Source organism: Uloborus diversus, chromosome 2 (assembly GCF_026930045.1).
Source record: "Uloborus diversus isolate 005 chromosome 2, Udiv.v.3.1, whole genome shotgun sequence".
Lineage (NCBI taxonomy): Eukaryota > Metazoa > Arthropoda > Arachnida > Araneae > Uloboridae > Uloborus > Uloborus diversus.
In genome coordinates, this window is record NC_072732.1 from 31,936,333 (window position 1) to 31,954,562 (window position 18,230).

At 34.5% G+C, this 18,230-nt stretch overlaps 2 protein-coding genes across 4 annotated transcripts in view; one reads left to right on the forward strand and one right to left on the reverse strand.

Moving 5' to 3' along the window:
• LOC129216954 (enoyl-CoA hydratase domain-containing protein 3, mitochondrial-like) overlaps positions 1–2,965 on the reverse strand; it is a 33,998-nt gene extending 31,033 nt beyond the window's left edge. The window contains exon 1 of one of the 3 annotated variants that reach the window (XM_054851177.1): positions 2,881–2,965. Coding sequence is in view for 2 of the 3 variants with exons in the window: in XM_054851175.1 (XP_054707150.1) it covers positions 1,423–1,467 (45 nt within the window). In the remaining variant the exon portion in view is untranslated. Of the gene's footprint in view, positions 1–409; positions 505–1,422; positions 1,696–2,880 lie in introns of those variants that run through there. The other 2 variants (XM_054851175.1, XM_054851176.1) reach the window with 2 other exon arrangements.
• A 658-nt stretch (positions 2,966–3,623) lies between these two features.
• The window catches only part of LOC129216953 (ankyrin-3-like), a 35,076-nt gene continuing 20,469 nt past the window's right edge, over positions 3,624–18,230 (forward strand). The window contains exons 1-2 of the mRNA XM_054851174.1: positions 3,624–3,642; positions 11,598–11,705. Of these exons, the coding sequence (XP_054707149.1) occupies positions 11,602–11,705 (104 nt within the window). The 5' untranslated portion in view covers positions 3,624–3,642; positions 11,598–11,601. The remainder of the gene's footprint in view (positions 3,643–11,597; positions 11,706–18,230) is intronic.

Consider the following 18,230-nt stretch of genomic DNA (forward strand, 5'->3'; position numbering starts at 1 on the left):
AATTATTACAGCTTAATATAGTTAGTTGCTATAGCAAATAAAACTGATAAAGCAGACAACCTATCCAGACTCCCCCCCCCCAGCCAAGACACTTCTCAATTAAAATGCCTCAAAGTCGAATATGTATTCGATGATAATGTAGAGTAAAAGTAGCAGTATACAGAATGGTATTTCTACATATGCAGGAGGATTTAAATCAAGTTCAAATAATTTTGCACAATAATCTAGTGTAGCCAATGAGAAGAGAAAAATTAGCACCATCGAGTTCGGAACCCTGCCCGACTGACCCTGAGAAATCGACTCTAAAGGCAATTTAATGTTTCAAAAATAAATTTTATGAGAAATAAGAAGGTTCTAGGGAAACTTTTACAGGTGTGTACCTCGCAAGTTAAAATTTGACTCGACTTACCATATAAGAATTCAACCAGGGCTAGTCAGAGGCCATTTCTATAAATTCGGGGGAACCAATCCTTGGAGGGGTCCCAGTTAGTATCGTAGTTCTTTAATTTTTATAAATTTTATGCAGGGACTAGGGGGGGGGGGGCAGGGACCAAACTGACTAGAAATCGACCTTGGCTCTCGCGCTCTAGGCAACCCTGATTTGATAATGCAAACATTGATTCTCTTTCATACATTTTCTACAAAAATGGATCACATTGATTGCAATTTTTACAAAATATTATTACTCTTGGCACAATAAGGTAACTTCGGATTTTTGGATTTTTTGAGACATAAATCTAAGTTTCATTGCAAGGCTCCTGGAGTGCGAGGCCGTGGGCTGTCACCTGCTTCGTCCACACCATCGATGTTTTCTAGCATAAACATATGCTTACTACTTCATTCATGCTAAACATATGCTATGAAATTGCGAAGTTTTTCAAAAACAATTTTCAGGTGCAAATATAAAGTTCAGTTGATAATCTTTGCAAACAAACATACTATAATCAGGCCCGGATCTGTGCTGTGCATCCGGACGGAAAACTTTGGAGGGGGGGGGGGGGGGGGTGCACCAAACAAACATGATCATTGTTTAGATATACGGATTTGCAATTATTCAACAATATGAAATTTGATTTCAAAGCCACTCTTGCATCATCCTTGAATGAAATCTGTCCCCTTAGTATTAAGCAAAAACAGCCATAAATTCTTACTAATAAATTTAGTTTAAAAAGAATTGAAGATAAGATTTTTTTTTTAAACCCAAATTTTTGCCTAAATACAAGTAATAAACTTGTGTATTTAACTGATAACTATAAAACTGATGTAAAAGAAGAAATATTATAAAAAGAACATAAAGCATAAGGAACATTTAACAAATAGGAAAATTTGTTGTTGATAAAAAAGATTAAACAAAAGGAATCTTTAGGCTGCAAAGAAACAAAATAGTAAGCAAAAAAACAATAATACTTAATTCAATTCAACCTTAATATTCCAGAATAAAATACTGTTCTTAAAATATAGAGACATCTTTTTCGGCAGATTTAGAATTAATTTTGTTAGTTTAGCAAAAGTGTAATTATTTTTCAAATGCAAAGCAATGTGCAAGCATTTATTTATCAATTTATTTGAAAGAACTCAAAAACTCCATTTAAAATAACACGAAGAGCAGACGAGCATTGCAATGTTTACAATCAGGAGCCTATCCGCGGACCGTTGCCATCCAAAAAATCTGTTTTTTTTTTCTTCGATCCGGATACGTGATCCGACACGTTCGCTCCTCGTTCGGTAATGTGTTCAGCTCTCACGTAGATCGCCTTGAATTCTTCTTAAAAAGCTGTAAGTACAACTAATTTTTCATTATTTTAAGGTGTATAATGTTAAATTTATTATATTTATGCGAAACTAAATTATTTTATTTGTTATTTTAAAATGTGAACTTTACAAAGTACAAACTCCCGGCAAGCCGCGCTGAATGTGTTTATTCTTTTGCACGTTGGACCAAACCATCAACCTACCCTACAGAATTCAAAATCCTTTTTTTTTATTTAGATCGCAATAATTATAACAATAGTCTAAGTGTTTGTTTTTTATACATTTATATCATTTTATGTTGTTTTGAATTTTTTTGGGGAGAAAGACCATACAACCAATTTCAAAGGACCCCCCAACGCATTTGGCGGCCCCCTAATTGTTTCAAATGCATGTTCCGATATGCAGAGAGAGAGAGAGAGATTTAGGTTTAGTAGGGATATTCATCATATTACTATAGACCTTAGTACTAGTAATATAAATATAATTGTAAAGATAACATTCAGTCAGAAATAGGGTGTATTGGAGGGCTATTTCCTGGCATTTTTTCGAAATCGAAGATATAAAAACGCAGTTTTAGACTATACAGTAGAGAACCAATTATCCGGGAAGTTCGGGACCATAGCTATCCCGGATATCTGAATTTCCCGGTTTTCTGGATGGCTAAAAAGAGCTTTTGACCGATTGTTTATAAAACTTCAATTACTGTAATAAATAGTAATACGTATTCAGTGTTCACGCTCAACTATCCGTAACCTGAGTCCCAGGGACCCATTAATGAAACAGATTTGGGTCCTTTAGTGGAAAAAATGAGTCCCTTAAATTTTAAACAGAAAATCTTACCATATAAATGAATAATATAAAAAGGTTAATACTTGGGGAAAAAAACTATCCACAGAGTGATTTAAAAAAGTTATGAAATAAACTAAATTGGCTTTATTTTCTCTGATTATCATTGTAAAATTATTTTCAAATAATACACTTGCAAGACTTAGTTATGTGAGAAACTATTTGGTCAGTTACAATGAGATAATCACACTCAAAATTTACTTTTAAAAAAAAAAGTTGGATTTTACCATAAAATACTAAACAAGTGCCTCTGATTGATCAAGCAGAAAGCACTCCCTTTACCTTTATTTTCCTGGAATTTTTTCTTGATGAAAATACCAAAAAGCCCCCTCCCCCCTATCCAGCATGAACTATCATCAATTATCATTGGGAATTACACAAATAGAAGAAAAAAAATCGCAAGCGAATGAACATGAACCCAACGCAAAAATCGCGATCGCAAAAACAGAACCATTCTCTCACATGAGTGTGAAAACTGCTCATTTGCAATCGTAAATCAGTACATTTGACTTAATTTTGACTCTTTTAAAATATCTGTTTTGGCTTTCGTGCTATTTTTAAAATCGCGCCATTTTCAAAATGGCGCGGTCGATTAATACCTGACTTTTGCAAGTGCAAATAAAAAAAAACCCATTAGAAAGAGATGAATTTGCTAGAAAGAGAACAAGCTTGAAGTGCTTTTGTATAAAGTTCAAGTATTCATAAGCAATTTAAAAAGAAAAATGTGTGAAGTTCAGAACTTTGTGTTCAGCGCGATCTTGAAAATGTTCGCCATTTTTTTTTCTCCTATCCTGTTATTGGGGATGCATGATTTTCAAAAATAATTCTGGTTACATGAGTGCAAAATAGATATGCTTTAACTGTACAGCTGTCTTGTATTAATCCTGAAGATTACATTGAAACCACACTCTTACTTTTAGTCTTGATTGCTGTTTTCAAGAAAAAGTTGAGGGAGAGCTTCTTCTTAGAATACGGTTTACAGTACAATGGACTATTTATGAACCTGCAATATTTTGCTCCCTGAGCTCAGCCCAGGAGGTCACTGTAAGTTCCAATCTTATCACTAATAAAACTCCATTGACTGGTCAACAATAGGGGTGTGTTTGAATAGCTGATACAGAGATAGGGTCATTTTAATTCCTTTCTGCTGATTCTCCTGGTTATTGAAGCTTAAAAGCAATTACTAAATGGATCTTCAGCATTTTCCACAATTTTTTTTTTTTTTGTTTCTTATCTTTTGGGTTTTCTGGGTCCCCAGGACCCGAATTTTCGCGGAAGTTGCGTCCCCTTTCCACGAATTTGCGTAAAGAAACCCGCTATAGCGCGTAAACGCGAACCCTGGTATTAAAATAAGAAGAAACCAGTTCAGAAATGCTTATCAATATCGAAACATTAAAAACTACTAGTGAGAGAATAATTTAAACACCAAAAACCTTAAGTTATTTAATAAGACCTGAGACAATCACATTCATTTTAAAAAGGAGAGAAAAACACCAATTTTCGATGTTTTAAAATGAAAGAGAATGAAGGAAAGGGCAAGAATCAAGTTTTTGAACGTAAATGTGTGCGATTCTTCTACTATAGTGTATGAGAGAATTTGTTTTCATGAACGCGTTTTTTTTTTCGTTTTTTGTTTTTTTCACTTTTTTTGTAAAGGTTTGGCGTTAGCGATTATTGATAACTATCGCTTTTGCATTAAGTTAATACCAATTGAAATTTAATTTATAAGTTCCTGCAGCCTTATTACAGTCTTGCGTTTAACGATTTCTAGATTCCACCATTAACTATCCGGAAAATTCGAGAATCGCGGCGTTTCACGTGCTTTTGCGACGTCCTTGCGCTCTAAACTTTTTTAATTAAAGGCCATTCAATAAAATATTGCATTATAATGTGACAATATTCGTTTCTTTAGTTTTCAGTTGGAATAAAACACAAAAATTTCAGACTTACGTGTGTACATTTTAGTTTAAGAAAATATTCCGGAAATTTTTCCCTACGTTAAAGATAACCCTTTGAAGTTTATTTTGGTAAACATTTTCCTGAGTTATAGATGAGTAATATGGTAATTATTTAGAAATCGCTCATTTTCTTTTAGGTATTTCAAAAGAAAAATGCTTGGTTTTTCAAAAATTATCGAAAATGCGTATTTTTAAAAAATGGCAAGAAAATCGACAATAGGTTGCCGTTTTTCTGGTTTCCCGGTTTTTTGGTTCCCGGATAAAAGGTTCTGCACTTTATTTTAACTTGGGAAAGCAAGGGAGAGCAGGTCCAGGAGAGCCTCTCCTGATAATTTTTACCCAAATTAAGGTTCCCAAAAAGCAATCGTACTTTATATTTGATTATGTTCAAGAGGGGGAGGGGCAGGGGTTCTCCCGCGGGAATTTTTCAAGATTGTTATTTGAAAAACACTGTTTTAGACGATCTATGGTGATGTTAAGGGAAGAAGAGACTCGGGGTCATCCTCGATTATATTTTCAAATTTCTAACTCCAAGCATGCAATTGTGAATTGTTTCTGATTATCACAGGTAAAGAGGGGTCCGGGGGGCCCTAAAATTTGAAAATAGTAGTTTGACAAATACAATTTTCATGATTTATGGTGATATTAAGGGGAAGAGAGATGAGGGGACCACCTCCCAGAATTTTTTTTAAAATTAAAGCTTTAAAAACGCAATTGTAGGCTATTTTGTTAAAATTGAGTGCACCACCAGTTTCTTGAAATTAAAGATCCGAAAATGTAATTTAAACTAACCTTCGATGAAAGGGGTGGTGGTGGAGTTTTGAAAGGGCTCGCGCACAGAAATGTTTCGTAATTGAAGCACTAAAAGCGAGATTGAAGACGTTTTTCGATGATGTTGACGAGAGAGAGAGGTATTCTCTCGAAAAAATTTCGATCTGTAGAAAACGCAATTTTGGAAGATTTTTGGTAAGGTTAATGGGTGGAGAGATTCGAAGTCCTCCCCTGGCAAATTTTCAAAATTGAAATTCAATTAAAGCAATCACAGGCTCTTTTCAATACTGTTAGAGGGGTAGCGGGTTTGGGAGATCTCCAGCGAAAATTTTTCTGAATTGAAGCCTTAACACTGAAATTTTTAACCCTGTGCAATTTTCTGATTTAAGTGTGATTAAGGTAAAAATTGATCAGAAATAAAAATACATGACGGTATATGCTGTAAATAATACAGTAGAAGACCGTTATAATGCACACTTTGGGACCAGAGCTTTTGCGTTATACAGGTTTTTGCGTTATATAGATCATTTCACAAATTTTGAAACTAATATTCATAATATATCTATATATAAGCACTTCAGAATGAGATTTATCTGCACTGAGCAGTGTTGCCAGATGGTCAAATCTAGATTTCCCCAATTCCCTTCCAATTTTTCCCCAAAAAGCGATGTTTTCTACCAAAATTCCCCTGACTCAAAAATTATTTTTCCACTAATATTTTCAGAAAATGAATCGACTTCCTCTAATATTTCTGTCTCTTGAAAAATTTTTTTTCCCCCAAATAGCCAAATTTTCTTATAAAATTTCCCAACTTTTTTTTCTTCCCATTTTCGCTTTTTTTTGTCTTCTTTATCAATATCTTTCTTTATCTGTAGTAATAATAAAGCTGAAAGTCTCGCAAAGAATGACATTCGTCCCTCGCTACATCGCACTTCGATTTTCGCGGTTTCACTACATCGCGTTTTTTTTTTTCAATTATAGCAATGAGCCTTTTTTATGTTCTCATGTAAACTTTTTCTTATAAGAGAACTACAAATTATGTCTTTTAAGTAAGGTAAGATCTTCTTAGGGACTGTAGCTGTACTAGTTGAGGGAGTGGAGGTTTAAAATTGCCGAAGAAAGTTAATCTCTATTTCACCTTAAACGCTAACTGCAAAGTATAAATCACTGTATTATTACTACGGGATAAATACATCTCTAATAGTGTGTAACAACGTACTTGCTTACCTTTGATGAGGATAGAGGAAGAAAGGGGGCACATACGGTTACTAACTGGAAATTAATTCATCATTGAACAAGTTGAAGTTAAGCTATTTTCATAGGTGATTAGTAGTGTGTAAGAACTGCATGTGTGTGTGTACTTTATTTCCCAATAATTAATGTGATATTGATTCCGTCTAATATATCTCGTTTTCTCATATTTTGTGCAATATATTAAGTAATACAAATATAATGTTGAATAAAGGGTGCTGCTTCATGTCTAGGGGGCTCTGACTATGTTAAAAACCTATTAAAATTGTCGTCAGTAAGTTTTATGCCCTCTAATTAAGAAAATATTCGGTTTAAAAATACAGAATCCTACTTCGCGGAAATTCAGTTATCGCGATGAAGTCTGGAACGAATTAACCGCGATAAATGAGGGTTAACTGTAGTTGGTAGCATGGAGGTGTGCACCTTTAAGCGATTTTTCGAAAATTCATTTTGTTCTTTTTCTATTCCAATTTTAAGAACATTTTCCAGAGCAAAATTATCATAAGATGGACGAGTAAATTACCAAGCTATCATAACGTGGAACCGTAACGTGGGCAAGCCAATTGGCAAGAAATTCACCATGCATTATTTGTAAATGTACAGGGGAACCAAAAGACCTTTTAACTTTCTACTACGGGCAAAGCCATGCAAGTGCCACTAGTCATCCTAACTGAGAGATGAGAAATAGCCGAATGTTTTTTTTCTACTTGCATTTATTACAGTAGACTCTCGATTATCCGCGAGCGGTTTATACGCGGGGCGGATTATCCGCGAAACAATCAACAATCATAAACATGTATTTTCGCAGTAAAAAGCGAATACCAGTGGCTGTTTTTTTTTTTTTTTTTTTAAATTGTAAATTTACACTCGGTTGTTTTTGCTTGATTGATTGATTTAATTTAATTTTGTTATTATTATTATTATTATTGTGCGTTCTTCATCGTACATACACTTGTTTGTTATTGATGTTAAGTCCGGTTGTGCAAAAATACAAAACATTTGTACTGTACTCAATATGTATTTTCACTGTTTGCAGAAAGTGTTATGCATCAATACAGTTAAGAATTTGAGATAGGACAATTTTTACCTGATTTGTCCCCCATTTTAGTCTTTTTGCGGTTATCCGCGATTTTTATTATCCGCAGCACTTGTGCCACCCAATTCCGCGGATAATCGGGAGTTTACTGTACTCTGCTTCTGTATGTACATTTAAACTATGATTTTTGTATATATTTATCCAAGAACATTCTTCATCACACTTATTTTTTACCCGTTTGACGTATCAACTAGTTACTCACGCAGAACATTAATGCGAATTCTGTAGCATAATATTCCACATAATGCGAAATGGGAATTCCATAAAATTGATTAAAGCTAAACCAACACTGTTTAATACAAACAATGTAACTACTACTTCTTCACGCGAATCTAAATACGGAAAAAAAACTTTTTCCTCGAGTTTTTTTTCCCCAGGTTTTCCCCCAAGAAAAAAAAATTTCCCCAAAGAATTCCCCTCAAAACCCATTTCCCGAAAATTTCCCCAGAGAGCACCAGATTTCCCCAAAATGGGGAAATTTCCCCCAATCTGGCAACACTGGCACTGAGTATTAAAGCACCAATATTACAATAAGTTATTCACAAATATGTTTCACAATCAAAATCCTGCACTTCTGCTACCCAGGTAGCATCAACTCATCGGATTTTGCTCGGCCGATCATCGACTCCTCCCAAACTCATTGCGTAACGCACGCTGATATCGTTGCGATCAGAATCCGAGAACGGTTTTCGATGAGCTGTTTTTTATCGGAAAACTAGATCCTTACGATCAAATTTTCCGATGAAAATTTGCCGAGCTGCATTTCATAGGAAAAAGAGATCGTAACGATCAAATTCCGATGAAAATTTGCCGAGCGAAATTTTATCGGAAAAAGAGATTGTAACGATCAAATTTTCCGAGCGAAATTTCATCGAAAAACGAAATCGTAACGATCAAATTTTCCGATGAAAATTTGCTGAGCTACATTTCATCGGAAAAAGAGATCTTAACGATAAAATTTTCCGATGAAAATTTGCCGAGCTACATTTCATCGGATAAAGAGATCGTAACGATCAAATTTTCTGATTCAAATTTGCCGAGTTACATTTTATCTTAAAAAAAGTAGGTCGTTTAAATTTTCCGATAAAAATTTTCCCAATCTAAAATTTTTGGAAATCTCCCAACTGTTAAAATAGGATAAGTTTTATTATTCGAATATCCGACTATTGATCAAACGTAAGGCTATACGTATCAACATTCAAGGTTGAGAATCGGAGGAAAAATGACTGAGACTTTGACTCCGAATCCAACTCCTGGATTTTGGAAGGGTTTACTCCGATTTGCTGCAAAATCAATTCAACTTTAACTCCACGATTCCAACCCAAATTACCTCACTGGAATTGTAAACAAAATGAGTCTCCAACTCTTGAATGATTTCTCTCTATCTCCAAAACAATTCCACTCCGTTCAATTTGACTCCCAAAATTACCGACTCCGACTCGGTTTGCAGGCAAAATGATCGACTCCGACTCTTCACTAGCTGGCGCCACAAGTATATTCACTGAATAAAATTCTCACTTTCCGCTCAGAAATCTGTCATGGCCTTGCCCCCGATAGATGGCGCCACAAATGATTTTCCATTTAATACATTATTTTCCCCGTGGAAAGAGCATTACTTGTCTAGTGGTTAGCATATGAATCTCGTATTCCAGAGGTCTAGGGATCGATTCCCGGCTAAAGCAACTCAGATTGAGCTCATGAATCACGTGCATCAAAAGTTGTTAAATTAGAAATTAAATAAAGAAGTTATTAAAAAAAATTAAAATATATTAAATTATTGTCCCAAATGACATTATCCGAAAATACCCCTCTTGAAAGTTTTCAAGATGGCGGAAGGGTCACGTGATCATCCAAGATGGTGGACCCCCCTTCCCACTGTTATTTTTTTTCCTCCTGCTTGTCCCTATATCGCAGTTGTTACTACTTCTCATCATATTTTCATCCTAAATTCATCGCCTCGGAACAGCACTGCTCGTATATTGCTCCAAATCTCATCATATTTTCATCCAAAATTCATCGCCTCGGAACAGCACTGCTCGTATATTGCTCCAAATCTCATCGGCATAGGGAGCAAAATTCATCGGATTCCGATGATCGGATTTTACTATTGCCGATGAGACATATTGGAGCAATTTCCGATGAAAACTCATCGGAATCCGATCATCGGCCGATCTAAGTTTGATCGGATTTCGATGAACGGCCGATGAGTTGATGCTACTCGGGTAGCTTCATGGTTTGCGTAACAGCTGCATTTTCAAGAGCCATCTGGTATTTTCTGTTTACTATGAGTACTAATTTTCAGTTTAAAAGCTTTGAAATAAGATGGAAAGATGAAAAACTTTCAAAATTTAATTGCCTAACAATTTTTTTTTTTTTTTTTTGCAAAGCAAAACAGAGGGATTTTTTAAACTTCAAAACCAATTGTTTACTTCTGTAAAGTAGTGCGGTTTATAGAGAATTGCGTATTACAGGTCGGCATTATAACGGTCTTCTACTGTATATGATAAGTGTACTGGTGGATATCGGCCATACAATCTTTACCTTTACTACCGCATCCTAATCTCCATTTCTTCCTTTTCATGGATAAGCCTCGTATTACTTAGTCTAGAAAATTAAATCTTAATGTTCTGACGAGTGCAAATTTCTTAGTCATTTCTATTCCATTCCATTTGTGGAAACAAGAAACCCAACAAATAGGCTTTCGTAATTCGTGATTGCAAAAAACATAATTTAAATTCAAGATTATTTAAATTCAATTGTTTTAAAAATCTTAACTTCAAATTATGTTCCTCGCCACCACAAATTGCGATAGGACCCTACTCTTTGAGTTTCTGTTCTACAAATGGAATGGGTCAGAAATGAGAAACAAATTCGCACCCGTCAATTAATTTATGAAACACGGCAAGCAATCAAATCAGTTTTATAAAAAAAAGGATAAGGAAAATAAATCTAATGAGAATATTTAAATTAAAGAGCACCTAAAGTCTAGCATTGTTCCAGAAAAAGAATTAATGTTGTAACAAAAGATTCAAGCCACCGCTTATATCGTCTGCACAACATTTTTTTCTTTCTTGGCCAGAAACTTTCGTTAGAACGACCATTAAATGAAATGCGTAGAAAGAAAAAAAATTTTTTTTCCAGCGTTATGAAATTATCGTCTGTCCTCTGAAATACCATGACAAAAGTTCTAAATAATTCAAACCTTTGCTGTTTTCCTTTTCTTACAAATGTACTATTTTTTTCCTCTTTATCAGTACTCTGTAAAATTAAATACAGTGATAACCTTTTCCATAAATTGAGATACAAAATATGTTTTCCAATCTAAGTCATGTATTAGATATTCTTAAAATAAATAAGATTAAAAAAAGCTTTTAATCATAAATATACCTTTGAGCTTATAAATAGTACTTGCAGAGTCTTTTCAACTATTAATATTGCCTCCTGATGACCAGAACCAAAAATAAATTTAAACCTATTAACACACTTTGTCAATTCGCATATGTGCCCTTAAGTGCTAACTCACTGACGTCATAAAATTTTCGAAAATAGTGTTTTCAAAACTTCATAACTCGGTCAATTTTGGTCGTAGAAGAGTGATTTCTTTTTTAGTTTTAAATGTTATTGTGTCAAGAATATTTTACTAAATATAATAGTTGCTAGGATTGGGGAACTGTATAAAAAGTTAAATTTTGTAATTCTTTCAAAATTTGATTTTTGACAAAAATTTCAAATTTTAATTCTTTATGTAATTTAAAGATTTTTTTCCATTTGGAACTATATGCTTATCTCTCTCTCTTTTTTTCATTTTATTTTGTTTAGAAATTAGCTATTGGTCCACCAATAGGTTGGACAGCCTGTATAATACAGTGCTTTACCTTTAAAAGATTATATTTTGTTATTGATTTTTTGAATATGTATTAAAGGTTCATGCAGAATTTCTATTCAAGAATTATGTTAGAACCTGGAAACTTTAGCTCAGTGGAGGAAGAAAGAGATTATTACAAAGATTTAGCTGCCAATTTTGAAGCCAAGTATGTTCATTTAAAAACTAATTGGAAATAATTATGTTTATTTTTATTTAAATACAGAAAGACTCTCATTTTATGCAAGTGTTATGTTCCACAAAAATGCTACGTAAGACCTAATAGTAGTGGTAGTGTTGAAATTGGGGTTAGGTTTTATAGATGAAACAAAAAAAAAAAAAAAAAAACGTCAATCTAGCGATACCAATTTAATGTGTACTGTTTTGGCTATATTTGTGCAACATGCATAAAGAAAACTGGAATTTTCTTAATGTTTATAAAAGAGCTGGTTATGATATTTACTGGCAGTGATTTTTTTTCTTTTTCTTTGTGTAAGTTCTTTGCAGGGCATAAACATACCCATGATCTCTTGTGTCATATCCATGACTGGATCTTCTTCAATAACAAGTCAGAAAACTCATTTACCACATCTACGTAAAATAGAATTAAGGTGTAAAATCTCAAACAGCATATAATCAAATCTACGTAAAATGATGGTCTACTGTATTGTATATTCTTTGTTATTTGTGTTTTGCATAAACTGCTCTACATTAATTGTGCTCAAAACCTAAGTACAACACACTGTGTTCAAAACAAATTTCTTTAGAGTTAAGATCATTCTGATTTTTGCCTGGAGAGTTAGCAAAAATGCATATGAAAAAAAATGTAAACAACAATATAATTTTCTAATTTTAAGCAGTGCATAGCAACGAATAGAAAGTACTTTGAAGGGGACAAAATTGATGTAGACTAATTTTTGAAAAATAAAGTTTTTATTGCCTCTGTTTGAGTATAGTGCCTAGAAACAGTAATGTGCCGATCGACGGAGAAAAAGTGAGGTCAGATCTGAGGAAAATCCAGATGGCGCTGTGCCCCGGGAGCCAGGGTTTCTGCTACGGTCGCATTTTTCGCAAAACGCGAAAACACTATCTCAATTGCAAAAATAAAGCAATGCATTTTCGCTTCTTTGCTAGAAAAAAAAAAAAAAAGATCCTAGAGAGGAAGCATTCGTGGCGATGACCTACTTAATCTTTTTTAAATCTTAGCAAAGATGTCTAAACTACTATTAAGTTCAATAACACTCAGTTTTATCCGGCATTATGTCCGCCCAATAACTGCTTTATTAGGAGGAGGGGATGGCAACGTTCTAAAAACCAATCATGTGTTTTCTTTTCTTTATTTTACGTTTAAATAAAATATGTAGCAGCTGTATTTATTTCGTCAAAGATGTCACAGATGAAATATGAATTCTATTTTCCAACTGGCAATGAAACACTCTGAGGCATATATAATATATGAGAATGTGTAACATTTTAGCATTTTGCTAAAACTATTCCCTCAATTTTAGCTTTTATGCTAAAGAACCTTTGAACCTAGCTTAAACCCTGCCGGGAGCACGTTATGTTTCTCAATCAGACTCGTTTTAAATCAGTGATTACATGCTAATTTCGCTGCTTAAAAGCTACGTTTTTCAGATCAAACTTATTTCATCACAAAAGATAGATTCTGGAACAAGTTCTATGTCTGGCAGGGGCTTTTATTTATTTTTCGAAGCAACACAAACATTACATGACTCCTCTTTAATGAATATAGTACACTATAAGCTTTTAAAGCATTTTTTTAAAAAATGATTTATTGAAATTTTAGCACTAGTTTGTTAGCAATAATGCTTTCGTACTTTACTTTATTTCGTAATATATTTCATTAGCAACTGGCGTGACCTTTCATCGTTCCTGGACAGAAAAAAGGAAACTGGATAGTAAAATTTGTCAAAAGAAATTTTTGAAGGACTGCGTGTCTCTTATTTAATTATTACACTTGCTTCTGAATTATTTCAGCTAATTAAAATACCATTTGGTAAAATATGCAGTCCAAATTTGCAAATTTGATACAAAATAGAGAAGTCAGAAAATTTAGAATTTATTTTATGATTTAAAAACAAAAGAATAGTTTAGAGAAGTTGTTTTTTAAAGGATTTTGTCTCATTATGAGGGTCGTGTTTTTGGGGGGTGTTTGGTTTAAACTTCAGAGGGGAGGAGCATAAATTTTGGGGGTGGGTACCTCTTGTTAAAGTTACTGCATTCTACTTGGTAAATAAATATTCCGGTAATTTATTCAAATAATATTAGCTAAAGCAGGGGTGCCGTCAGGGGAAGAGGAAGTTGATGGGAGGGCTCATGATGAAGACTACACCAGCGAAAATTTCAAAAGAAGGCATTTTTAAAAGAATTTCAGGCTCAATTTAAGGGGAAACACTTTCAGGGGGAGGAGGGGGGGGCTCTAAAATAGTGAGAGGGGATGTTATCGCCCTTAGGATGAGCTTTCCTAACTAAAGTTTGCATAGAACAGCCTGTGGTTATTTTGTTTGTCATTATGTTATTTGTTTCAGTATTTTTTCCTAATATAATTATAGCAAGGGTGCCGACCCCGGGTGGGGGAGGGGGGATGATGGTTCATGGATGAGACTACACTATTGAAATTTTTATAGAAGGTGTTTCAAAATGGTTATAGTATCATAATCAGGAAACTACTGGGCCCTACTGGGGGGGGGGAAGGTGAGTAAAATGGGGGGGGGGGTACTTTGTGTCATCACTCTTCGGAAACGTCCATAGATTAACTATCAGCGTATTTGTTTCTGTTATGTAGAACATCAGTCTGCCATCTCGGAAAGTAAATATTTCAGCAATTTAATTCTAATTTTTTTACTAAATCGGGAAGGGGGAGAGGGTAAGAAGGCTTGTTTATGCCATTCAAATTTTTACGAAGGGTGCTATGAAAAGATAAGTCTCATTTTGGGGGATAGCATTTCTGAGGGGTGGGGTGCTTCGTAAAATTTGGTTATGTGGATGGGTTGCGCGTTCGCTCTTGGGGGAGGGGGATGGCATTCATAACTAACAGGGTTCGTACGCTCCTTACAAACTCCTTATTAGAGACGTACCGAGTAGCACTTTGGCCGAGTAGCCGAGTACCGAGTACTCGGCCTTTCATTACTCGGCCGAGTACCGAGTTACCGAGTACTCGGCCTTTCATTACTCGGCCGAGTACCGAGTTACCGAGTACTCGGCCTTTCACTACTCGGCTGAGTTACCAAGTACTAATTACGTTTTAAGAAGGACCACTGACACACGTGATGAATTTTGAACTTATTGGAATAGTTGTATAGACCTCCTTGTATATATAATAGTTTTTAAAACTAAATTCCTGCTGAAATTTAATTACGCATTATTTAAAACATTTTGTTTATGTCAAAAATTTTACAAAAAAATTATATTTAAAATTAAAAATACATAAATAAAAGGTATGAATAAAGTTGGAATTAAAACAAATTATACCAATTATAGTTATAGTCTGCCAAACATGAATAATTTTTAAAAGCAAATAAAACAAATGTGCAGGAACACTGCAGACACATGTTTCTGCGATATAAGGAACGTCTTTTTCAGTGCATAAAATGTGAGCTAAAGAATGTAAAGACATTTGACAAAAGAATCCGACTTTTCTCGGATGCCTTTAAAGCCATGAGCTCACACTTTGTGCATTGAAAAAGGAACTCCTCGTAATGCTATAACACATGTCTGTAATGTGCTTTTAACGTTGTTTTATTTCCTTTTATTTTTTAAGCAAAGGTATTTTTATAATTCTTATAACTAATTTTTGTTTGTAGCAAAAATCCATTTTTAATATAAAAATTCAATATTTTCTACACTTACTTTTTTTGCACAATTTTTAATAAATAAGTTTTATTTACTTTGGGGACATTAAAATAGAGATTTATTCCATTGAAGCATTACAAACTTCATTATTCTCAAAATTTAAATTTGACTTCTATAAATGATTGCAGAATATTATATATGCATGCACTTTTTTATAAATTTTAATATCTGTCTTGGACAATATTCAATTTTTTGCAACTACTCGGTATTGGCCGAGTATCGGATCAAAATTTGGCCGAGTACCGAGTACTCGGCAAATTGGCCGAGTATGCCGAGTACCGAGTAGTTACCGAGTACTCGGTACGTCTCTACTCCTTATAAACTCCTGCTTTTTAAGAAAAGAAAATAAGGGCCCTTAAAACTCCTGACTTTTGCTATTATCTCCTTACAAACTCCTTATTTTTTATTCTACATGGCCTTAAAGAAGTTTTTCTATCGCCAATCTGATAGGAGTGATTACGCTGTACCTAATTTTACCAAAATTCCGCTATTTATTCGTCTGCTAATACCGGAAATCCAATTTTTTCCATTAGACAAATTTCTTCCCCACATCCGAATTTTTTTTTCAAATTTATGACGATTATGTAGATAGTTATTTGTAAAAATAACATCTTGTAGATTTGTTAAAGTACCATTCTAAAGTTTTTTTTTTTTTGCTTCTATAAATTCTTTTATGTACCCCCCCCCCCCCCCCCCTCCCCCCCTTGCATTTGAATTTGATACCGAGGCGGCTCACGTCAAAGAAAATGCAGTAAATGCATATTTTACTATAATTTTAATATGTTTGTGCGTTCAATATTTTGTATGAAAACAAAAATAAATAATATTAGAGTTGTACATATTTTTTCTGAAATAAGTTTTAAAAAATACCTCATTAAACAGGTAACTAGTCCTTAAAAAATAAAATTAACTCCCTGCGAAACTCCTTAAAAACTCCTTACTTTTGATTTTCTAAGTTGAGTATGAACCCTGACTAAGCCATCTGCATTTTCAAAACCTATCGGCCATCAAAGTAAATTTTCCAGGAAATAATTGTAATACTTCAAGTAAAGCTAAAGCAGGGATGACAGGGGGGGGGGGGGAGTGGGCATGATCAGGGTGCAGATTAAAGTGTCATTGAGGAACTTTTTTGGGTGTGGTGGGGCTTCGTAAAATTTGGGGGAGGGCACTCAGAACTCAGCAATAAAAGCTATCGGTCATCTTGATAAACCAGCGATTCGAGCAATTTACCCTTAGCTGCGCTGGGGTGCCGAGGAGGGGGGAGGGGGCTATGGCGCAGACAACACCATTGAAATTTTTAAAGAAAATCAAAGAGTTCCATTTCTTAAACCCCCCAAGACCCCCGTCTTTCACCTCACATCATGGGGTGGATACTATACTCAGGATTAGGTTCATATTGTCAGTACTTGGACTGTTGTATGAATTTCATGCTTACAAAGAATACTAAAACCTTTTTTTTTTTTTTTGAGGGGGAGGGGGGACGTGACACGACAAATTGGCTCCCTGGTTGTCACCCAGGCTAGGTACAACCACTGCTTGTTTCTCCTCATCTTCGGTAGATGACTGAAAAGCGAAAAGTTTTCTTTGCCTGATCCGTAACCACTTTTGCACGCTGTATAAAACAAGACGTAACTTATTTTCTCTTAATATTTGACTTTGATGTGTCCATTAAAATATTTTAAAAGTTTTTCATAACTATTTTACGAAATGCGGAAAAACAATATTAACGCATAACCGAAATATAACTGTGAATCCCGCATCAGCTAATGTGAACTCCGTCAAAAGTAACGTGCTCCCTAACCGCATTGCCCTCTAGCGGAATTCCTCAATTTCGTCCTCAAGAATCGTGAGGAAAACAGCGGCGGTCGGCACCATAGACTTATAATAAGAATAGACCAAGCCATGGCAACCCTTTTGCTGCTCATAAACCAAACCATGTGACTGGTGGATATCCCAGCAACAGCGGGCATTGATCGTAGCAGAGGATCATTGCTCACGAGAAATAAAATATATAGAATTGATGGAACACGGAAGAATGATCTTTTATATTGTCCGATATGTAAATTTGTTGTTCTAAGTTGTAAATATTTTGTTAATATAGTGAATTTTTCGTTTCGATAGTATTGTGCATTTTCTTTAGTCAATTTCAATAACTCTCTAAGCAATTAAAGATGCAAGCGCCCGAAAAGAATCTGCAAACGTTAAGATTTTTACCTACAATTTCAATTTAAGATACGGATTAGTACATTTTTGCGTTAACGCAAAACGTATATGCCATTACGTTCACGTCAACGCTGGCGTAGCAGTTCCAAATGAAATAAAAGTTACTGAAAAATTGTGATCAAAAACTAATTACTAATGTCAAAATAATGCATAACTAAAAGAAATACAGTTCAATCTCTGCACCTGGGGGAAAAAAATTATAATGAAAACACATTACGTCTTAAAATACATATCGGGTGCCAAACTATAGATAATGTTGCCATCTAGCAACCATGCTGCCAAAGTTTTCGCCAAGCCTTCCACCAGTCACATGATGTATCCATGAACCAAATTTTTTATCAGCAAGTCTGGGTAAGCTCTGTCTACTCTTATTAGTCTATGGTCGGCACACTACTCTTTTTAGGCACCTTAGTTTGAGTATTTATTGGACAGATCTTGCATTTAGATGTAAATACAAGTTTACCGTTGTGTAAACGGTGGTTCATTTTACTTGCTTAACTGCGGTTTTCTGAAGTGCATGCTGGCTGAATTATATTGTGACTATTTAACTACTTTAAAAATAAGTCTTTTTGAGCTTTTTACAGACAACATAGAGTGC